The sequence below is a fragment of the Oryctolagus cuniculus genome, chromosome 3 (genome assembly GCF_051225735.1).
Source record: "Oryctolagus cuniculus isolate XC-2025 breed Fujian yellow rabbit chromosome 3, ASM5122573v1, whole genome shotgun sequence".
Taxonomy (NCBI): Eukaryota; Metazoa; Chordata; class Mammalia; order Lagomorpha; family Leporidae; genus Oryctolagus; species Oryctolagus cuniculus.
In genome coordinates this window covers 5,896,117-5,905,557 of record NC_142869.1, presented here as the reverse complement: position 1 = coordinate 5,905,557, position 9,441 = coordinate 5,896,117, and the positions used below count along the sequence as shown (strand labels likewise).

The following is a 9,441-nucleotide window of genomic DNA, read 5'->3' as shown; positions in this document are numbered from 1 at the left end:
ACCGGGACAGAATCCGGCGCCCTGACCGGGACTAGAACCCGGTGTGCCGGCGCCGCAAGGTGGAGGATTAGCCTAGTGAGCCACGGCGCCGGCTTAAAATTTTACTTTTTTTAATGTAGGCAGTTATGGCTATTCATTTTCCTCTTAGAACTATTTTTCTCTGTCCCATAAGTTTGGCTTATTGTGTTTTTGCTCTTATTTATCTCAAGATGGTTTTAAAGTTTCCATTTAGTAACTTCATTGTTAAGGAGTGTGTTTAATTTTCATGTCCTTGTGAATTTTCCAGAATTTCTCCTGTTACTGGTTTCTACTTTCATATCCTTGTGTCTGGTAAATATACTTGTTATAATTTAAATGCCCCTAAGTTAGCTGAGGCCTATTTGTCACTGTGTGCTCCATACTGGATCTTGACAGTATGTATTCCTTTGATGTTGAATGGAAGATTCTGTCTGTGTTAGGTTCATGGTATTGGTGCTACATGTTGGCGTATGTGCGTGCGTGTGCGCGTGCGCACACACACACACATCTTGTTCAATCTTCTTAATCAATAGACCCATTTATCATTACATAGCATTTCTTTTTGTCTCTTTGACCAGTTTTTGACTTAATGTGAATTTTATCAGATGCAAGTATAGCTACCTGTATCTCTTTAGGTTTTATTTGTGAGGAATATTTTATTTACCTTTCTCTTTCATTCCATGTATGTCTAAAATTATGGGGACTCTTTTCTGGGTGGGGGGTTTATGTAGTTGAGACTTTCTTTTTAAAATCCATTTAGTTACTGTATGCCATTTATTGGGAATTTAAAGTTAACAACTGTTAAAAAGGACTTACTACTGCCATTTTAAAATTTATTTATTTATTCTCATTTTATTTAAAAGGTAGGGATGGGGAGGAGAAGGGGGAGGGGAAGATCTTCTATCTGTTGGTTCACTTCCCAAATGCCCAAAATAGCCAAGGCTGGTCCAGGCTGAAGTTAGGATCCTGGAACTCAGTTCAGGTCTCCCACATGGATGGCAGGGACCCAATCTTTTGAGCTGTCACCTGCTGCCTCCTGGGTGTGCATCGGCAGAAAGTTGGAAGTGTAAATGGAGCTGGGACTCAAACCCACACTCCAGTGTGGTGTGTGAGCATCCCAAGCAGTGTCCCAGCTGCTGTGCCAAATGCCTGTCCCAGTACAGCCATTCTGTTAGGTGTTCTCTGGTTGTTTTGTAGATAATCTGTTCCTTCCTCTCTTGCTTGCCTCTAAGGTGGCTTAATGGTTTCTGTAGAGGTATGATTTTTATCCTCCTTGTTTTTGTTGTGTGTTCCTACTAAACATTTTTCCTTTGGGTACTATGAGGCTTATATAGAACATCTTTTAATGGCAATAGTCTATCATCTAATAACAACTTAACTATGACTGCATTCAGCAACTACAGTTCTACTCCTCGTCCACCTACATTTTTATGTTTTTAATGTCAAAGTGTACACCATTTTGTCATGTGGATCCCTCCACAACTTACTTTCTCTGTAATTGCTACTCATAGTTTTGGGGTTTAACTCTTATACTGAGGATAAAATTGCCTTACGCAATGTTATTACAGTCCTGAATTCTTAATGTGCTTATGTTTTACTTATGTCATTGGGGTTTTTGTTTTTGAGTGTTTCATATTATTAATTAGTGGTTTTTGGTTCAGTTTAAAAAGTCCCTTTATCATTTCCTAGAGATAGATCCAGGGGTAATGAACTCACAAGTTTTTGTCTGGGAAAGTGTTTATGTCTCACTCAATCCTGAATGAAAACTCTATTGGGTAAAGTATTTTTTGCTGGAAATTTTTTTCTTTGTTTTTAAAATGGATTTCTTTTGCAAGTGAGAGCTACACAGAGAAATAGAGACACAGAGAGATACATAGAGAGTGAGAGAGAGACAAAGAGAGAGATCCTCCATCCACTCCCCAGATGGTACTCCCCAGTTCTGGGCCAGGCAAAGCCAGGAGCTAGGAACTTCACCTGCGTCTCCCACGTGGGTAGGAGGAGCCCAAACACTTGGGCCATCTTCCACTACTTTCCCAGGCCATTAGCAGGGAGGTAGATTGAAAGTGGAGCAGCCAGAAGAGGAACTGACCCCCACATGTGGTGCCTGCTTTACCCACAACACTATAACACCAGCCCCGGTTGGCATTTTTTTTTTCAGTCCTTTGAATACATCATTCCAGTCTACAGCCATCCCACCTTGAGCATGCCCTATCTTGTCTGAATATATCATCCCAGTCTATTCCAGCCTACAGAATTTCTACTGGAAGAATCCTGATAACAGTGTAGGAACTCCTTTATATGTGAATTGTTACTTAAATCTTTTTTTTTTTTGTTTTTTTTGACAGATAGAGTGGACAGTGAGAGAGAGAAACAGAGAGAAAGGTCTTCCTTTGCCGTTGGTTCACCCTCCAATGGCCGCTGCGGCCGGCGCGCTGTGGCTGGCACAACGCACTGATCCAATGGCAGGAGCCAGGTACTTATCCTGGTCTCCCATGGGGTGCAGGGCCCAAGCACTTGGGCCATACTCCACTGCACTCCCGGGCTACAGCAGAGAGCTGGCCTGGAAGAGGGGAAACCGGGACAGAATCCTGCGCCCCGACCGGGTTAGAACCCGGTGTGCCAGCGCCGCTAGGTGGAGGATTAGCCTGTTGAGCCGTGGCGCCGGCCTGTTACTTGAATCTTGTTGCTCTCAGAATACTTTCTTTCACTTTGATTTTGCATAGTCAATCACTATGTTTCATGACGTCCCCTGTTTGAGTTGGATTTTTTGAAAGCCACTGTGCTTTGTGTGCCTGAGTTTTGGATCTATGCCCAAATTAGGGACCTTTCCAGCAGTAGGGTCACTTGTCCAGGAAGAAGCCAGTCCCTTTCCCACTTGGAACCTGGGAGAGAAACCAATTTCTTTCTGGGGAAAGAGCCTGTGATAGTTCGAGGATAAAACCCCCATTTAAATTTGGGTCCAGTGGCAGAAAAGTGGCTTTATTCAAATTCATATTCTGTTTAATATTTCTGAGTCTCCAAAGGCCAACAGCATTGCTTAATAACACTTTCTAACCTCACATTTCAACCCAGGATGTGAGCTCTTCCCGGGCATAGTTCAAAGCTGCTCTTGCCTGGAAAATACACAAATGAGCACCTCAGCAAATGCTCCTCATTAATTATTGTTTTCCCAAGTAAATCATTGGCAGTGGGTGTAGCTTTTCATTTTAAGCTAGAGGAATACATGCCCTTCCCTGGGTCAGGTTTTGTGCCCGTGTTTCTTCCACCTACTGTAGTACTGAGCTTGGACTCCCAGCAGGTGCGTTGCTCAGGGCTGCGGTTACCCATGGCGCCTGCGGTGGTGAGTGGCCTCCTTCCACTATGGGTGTGTCTGCTGCTGACTTCTGGTGCTGGCGAGGCAGGCAAGCTGCTGGTGGTTCCCATGGATGGGAGCCACTGGTTTACCATGCGCTTGGTCGTGGAGAAACTCATCCAGAGAGGGCACGAGGTGGTTGTAGTCATCCCAGAGGTGAGTTGGCAACTGGGACAATCGCTGAATTGTACAATGAAGACCTACACGACGTCTCACACTCTTGAGGACTTCAATCGTGAATTCATGGTTTTTGCCAAAACTCAATGGAAAATTCGGGAGAATAATTTATTTCACTTAATAACGGGTTCTTCCAGAGGTATTTTTGAAATCATTTTTTCACATTGTAGGAGTTTATTTAATGACAAAAAATTAGTGGAATATATAAAGCAGAATTCATTTGATGCCGTGTTCCTGGACCCTTTTGATATGTGTGGCTTAATTGTTGCCAAGTACTTTTCACTGCCCTCCGTGGTCTTTGGAAGGGGCGTATTTTGCCATTACCTTGAGGAAGCTACGCAGTGCCCTTATCCTCTCTCTTACGTGCCCAGAAGTTGGTTGGCATTCTCAGATGTCATGACCTTCAAGGAGAGAATTTGGAACCTTCTCATCCACTTGGAGGAGCGCTTAATATGCTCCTATTTTTTCAAAAGCACCTTAGAAATTGCTTCTGAAGTTCTCGAAACGCATGTCACACCCTACGATCTCTTCAGCCACACATCAATTTGGTTGTTACGAGCTGACTTTGTTTTGGAACATCCCAAGCCTGTGATGCCCAACATGGTCTACGTTGGCGGCATCAACTGCCAGCAGGGGAAACCTTTGTCGAAGGTGAGTTGTCTTCCTGTATCTGGGTTTTGATACTTAAAAAAACTCACAAGGTTTCTTATTCCTCTGATTAGTCATTTACCTTTGTTGCAGTCAGAGTTTCTTTCTGGTATAATGAGTTATTTGGCCAATTCCTTTAAGGGTGTGTTAGCAAATTTTATCCTGCTGCTTTAGCTTATATGGATGTATATATGACATATAAAATTGTATATAATTTCTAGGCTTTGTTTTGATACTGGTTTTGCAAAGCAATGCAAAACACAGTGAGATCTGAAAGTCCCCCCCCCTTTTTTTTTTATTCCTATGCTGACTTCCTAAAAAATGCTTTCATCACCCCTATAATATCTTTTCCAATTTTTTAAGATTTGTATATATGTACACATGTATCTAATGGAAACTCTGATACCTACTGTATCAAAATCTAGCACCAAGCTGGACATATTGTTTGTACCTTGCCATTCTCACTTGCCAATAGAACAGAGATGACTTTTTTTTTAGGTTGCTTTCTGATCTCCAGACCACCTTCTGATGCTTTCCTGGGCACATTAGCAGGGAGTTGGATGGGGAGTGGGGCAGCAGGGACTTGAACTGGTGCCTATGCGGATTGCAGGTGCAGCAGGCGGCAGCTTCACCTTGCTGGGCCACTGCTGCAGCCCCCAGAGACATCTTTACAGTCCAATGCATACAGCTTTACACACACCTGTAACAATTACACAAACATCTTTACTTTGGGTGAATCACAGTTTTCTCTTCAACCAACTGCTATTGGTATTCAGGGTTTTCCACTTTTTACTTTTGTGAACAAGGCTGTACTAAGCATTCTTTAATATTTTCTCTACATTCTGATGTTCCTAGATTCTCACTCTTTTTTTTTAAAGATTTATTTATTTATTTGAGTGGTAGAGTTACAGACAGTGAGAGGGAGAAACAGAGGGAAATGTCTTCCGTCTGTTGGTTCACTCCCCAATGGCCGCAATGGCTGGAGCTGCACTGATCTGAAGCCAGAAGCCAGGTGCTTTCTCCCGGTCTCCCATATGGGTGCAGGGGCCCAAGCACTTGGGCCATCTTCTACTGCTTTCCCAGGCCACAGCAGAGAGCTGGATTGGAAGAAGAGCAGCCGGGACTAGAACCAGCACCAGTATGGGATGCTGGCACCGCAGGTGGAGGATTAACCTACTGCGCCATGGCACCGATCCCTCACTCTTAACTCAGCAGGCAAGCATCCTAGATACACTGTTGCTTGGCCAAATGCCATGCTCAGATGACATTTCAGTAAATGTTCAAGTCGCTTCCCTCACTCTGAACAGCCTTGCACTTTGGTTAGCAGCATATGGAAATTCTAGTTTGTCCATGTCTGTGGCAACCGGTGGTTTTCAAACTTTTAAATTTTTGTTAATTTTCTGGGCAAAAGAATTCTGTGTACCTGCATCAATTTTCCTATTTTCATGGATATATTGACCATTTTTATATTCTGTGTTGTGAATAATATAGTCACATTTTAAAATTATTTTTGTAGGGTCATTTGTTTCAGGAAATGCTCTACTCCTGTTGAGTATTAGGACTATTTCCTGGGCTCTTCTTCATCATTTTTCCTACAGGATTTTCATGTTTGGGTTAGATTGGTTAATTTTTCCTCAGTTTTTTTTTTCTGGATTTCGACTTGTTTAGCTCTTTCTAAACCTGAGACATAGGAATCTTTATGGCACATCATGTTTTAATGTTTTTAATTCCTCTGATATTAGTAGTATTTTTTTATAATGAGAACTTTAAACTGTACACTGGAAGGATCTGATTTTATTTTTTTCTCTACCAATAGTGCATTGTCCCACATCATTTAGCAAAGAATGCAGTCTTTATCCAGTGTATTGAAATGCACCTTTATCATATTTTGAGCATCTGTGCCCTTTTGATCTGCTTCCCTGCAGCCTGGCTTCTCTGATTTGTTTTTCTACTCGGGCACCAGCTTCGTAGTTTCCTCACAGCAGCCTTGGAGTGAGTTTTACTGTCTAGGAGACACAGACCTGTAGCCGCTATTCCTTCTTCTAAACTTCCATAAAGGGTTCAACCCACACGTCCTTCTTTCTAAAAAAATTGATGTTTAATTCTCAGACCTTAACGTTCATCCTTTTAGACTGTACAGTTCAGTGTTCTTCAGCAGAGTCAGACACAGGCAACATTCACCACTAGCTCATTCCAGGAACTTTGCCTCAATCCAAAAGACACCCCAGGCTCGTTGGCAGTTACTTCTCAATTCCCCCCATTCTCCCAGCCTTGGGAATTCATTTTCTTCTCTTTTAAAAAAAAGATTTATTTATTTATTTGAAAGGCAGAGTGAGGAGGAGAGGGATCGACAGACCTTGCAGGAGTAGGGGTCCGGGAGGGGAGAGAGATTTCCATCTACTGGTTTATTCCACAAATGGCTGCAATGCCTGGGGCTGGGGGCCAAACTCAAGCGCCTGGAACTCTCTCCAGCTCTTCCATGTGGGTCTCAGGGGCCCATGCACTTGGGCCATCCTCCACTGCCTTCCTAGGAGCATTAGCCAGGAGCTGGACCAGAGGTGGAGATGCTGAACTGCACTCTAGTATGGGATGCTGCCATCCCAAGTGGCCTTTGTCTGTGTGGCTTTTCTTGGAGATAGAGTCTTGCAGTATGTGGTCCTTTGTGACTAACATCTTCACCTAGCTTCAGAGTTGATCCTTACTGTAGTATGAGTCAGCACTCTGTCCCTTTGTATGGTTGCATTGCATTCCATGTATGGATTTGCCACAGTTTGTTTATCCTTTATCTGTTGGTGGGTGTTTTGACTGTTTCCCAATGAATAGTGTTGCTCTGAACATTCATGTGCAACAGGCCCGGTTGTACTGACTTCACAGCCCATGTGCCTGGCCTCTACACATGACTGCCTCCCTCTGAAGACAGCAGAGCTCTTGGGAAATGTTTTGCCTTGACCCTTTGGGAATGTTCCATGCAGTGAACTTTGCCCAGCCTGGGTTTGATTTACATCATCGACTGTTCCCTTGGTAGATTTCAGTTGTTTCTGATGGTGTTACAGAATAACCTGCGGTTGGCTGCTAGTCATCATTTAATGTGAAGGGTCCTCATTTCACAAGAATCTATCGAGAGACTCTGTGCTTTGCTGAGTGCTGGGGATGTAGCCGTGATGAAATAGACATAGCTCGGACTGTGACTTACACTTTGGAAGTCAAAGTGGAGGTGCGAAAAGAGCTGATCGTGGAGGGCCCTTCACGAGGAGGAGGAGTAGCCTGTGCCACTCCCCCTGCTCCTGGGACCACCACTCATATTGCTGCAAGCCCGCTGCAGAGTTGTAGACACAGCCCTTGCAGTAGAACCGTTGCCCACTGCACATGTCTTCTGGGTAAGCCGCACTTCCCTGCATTTTGACCACTATACCAAACACCTGCCCCTAAACTTGGATTTTCATTCCATTTTTCATGAATTTCTTCTTTAAAAGATTTATTTATTTATTGAGGCCAGCACTGTGGCTCACTTGGTTAATCATCTGTCTGCGGCACCAGCATCCCATATGGGTGCCGGGTTCTAGTTCTGGCTACTCCTCTTCCAGTCCAGCTCTCTACTGTGGCCTGGGAAGGCAGTGGAGGATGGCCCAAGTGCTTGGGCCCCTGCACCCATATGGGAGACCAGGAGGAGGCATCTGGCTCCTGGCTTTGGATCGGCAGAACGCTGGCCATAGCGGCCATTTGGTGAGTGAATCAATGGAAGGAAGACCTTTCTCTCTGTCTCTCTCTCTCTCACTGTATAACTCTGCCTGGCAAATAAAAAAAAATTTATTTATTTATTTGAAAGGCAGAGTTACACAGAGAGACAGGAAGAGAGAGAGATCCTTCGTCCTTTGGTTCACTCCCAAAATGGCTGCAATAGCCAAGGCTGGGCAAGGCTGAAGCCAGGAGCCAGGAGCTTCCTCTGGGTCTCCTGCTTGAGTGCAGGGGCCCAAGGACTTGGGCCATCTTCCACTGCTTTCCCAGGCTATAGCAGAGAGCTGGATCAGCAGCCAGGACTTGAACTGGTGCCCATATGGGATGCTGGCACTGCAGATGGCAGCTTAACCCACTGTTCCACCATGCTGGCCTCACCATGAACCTTTTCAAGTAAACTTGTACTTACCATTCTTGGGGGAGGGGTCTTGCCTAGCTCTTAACTGTCTGCAGGGTTGACCACGGTCCATTGTCTCTGTTATACCTTTCTGGGGCCTTATTGCTGTGTGGTAGAAGCCTCCTGCCTCCCTCCTCACTCTGATCATTGTAAGTAGGAAGCCCTGTTTGGCCTCTCTCCCTGGGAGGTGGCTCCCGGCTTGGATGGGGCCAGATCTTTGCGTGGCTTGAACAATGAGCTTGCATGCTGGCTGTGTTCCTGGGGCCAGCCTGGAGATTGCCATGTACTTGCAATCTGGTGCTTCAAGCTGCTTCTCCTTTCCCAGGCTCTACTGTGCCTCCAGTGCCAAAGGTGTGGGTCAGGACAGGCCTGTGCGTGACTAGCTCTGGGCAAGCCTACGCTGGCTGTACTAGGGACTGTGTCTCACGGAGATGGTCTGGTTTCCACATCCACAATCTTCTGGGCCCTCTTCCATAATACGTAGGGTGGGCCCTTCCCCAGATCTGACCCTCCCCCTGGCTCTGAGTTGCAAAATCTGATGCTCAGAAAGTCAGCCCCTCCCCTGGCTGACGTGGAGGCAGACACCAGGCTCTCTGAGTCCTTCTCCGGGGCTCTCACCGTGCTGGCCTCACTTCCACTCTGAAGACTGGATTTCCTAAAGGCAAGTCCTGGGTTGCATGTTTTGATATGTGCTATAGAATGGGAAATATCCGTCTGGGTCTTGGTCTGCATTTCCTGGCTAGAGCTCCTAACACCCTTGTAATTTCCTAAGGGATGGGAGTGTGAAAGGTGAACTGAGTGCCTTCTGTTCTCTAAAACAAGCCCTGTTCAACCACGCCTGAGTTTATGACTCAAGTGACTTTCAGAAAGTCCCTGGGGACTGGGGCTGGTGGCCAGGGCAATCGACTTGTGACTGCGTGGTAGAGGAGGGCCTGGTCTGAAAGGCTGACCACCAATGGCCAGTGATTCCTCAATGAAGTCCCCGTTAAAACCCCACAGGGCAGGGCACAGAGAGCTCTCGGGCTGCAGCAGGCTGCAGGGGCACTCGCAGGGAGGGAGCGTGGAGCCCTGTGCCTCTTGCCACACATCTTCCCTTGTGCTTCTTCATGGGTTC

At 45.5% G+C, this 9,441-nt stretch overlaps 2 protein-coding genes across 4 annotated transcripts in view; both read left to right on the top strand.

Annotated features, from left to right (window-relative positions):
- The first annotated feature begins 3,343 nt into the window (after positions 1–3,343).
- The window catches only part of UGT1A7 (UDP glucuronosyltransferase 1 family, polypeptide A7), a 148,716-nt gene continuing 142,618 nt past the window's right edge, over positions 3,344–9,441 (top strand). Inside the window, 1 exon segment of the mRNA NM_001195629.2 lies at positions 3,344–4,198. Within this exon segment, the coding sequence (NP_001182558.2) occupies positions 3,344–4,198 (855 nt within the window).
- The window catches only part of LOC138843124 (UDP-glucuronosyltransferase 1A6-like), a 33,993-nt gene continuing 33,401 nt past the window's right edge, over positions 8,850–9,441 (top strand). For all 3 annotated transcript variants that reach the window (XM_089328900.1, XM_089328903.1, XM_089328901.1), the window contains exon 1: positions 8,850–8,988. The gene's annotated coding sequence lies outside the window, so the exon portion shown is untranslated. The remainder of the gene's footprint in view (positions 8,989–9,441) is intronic.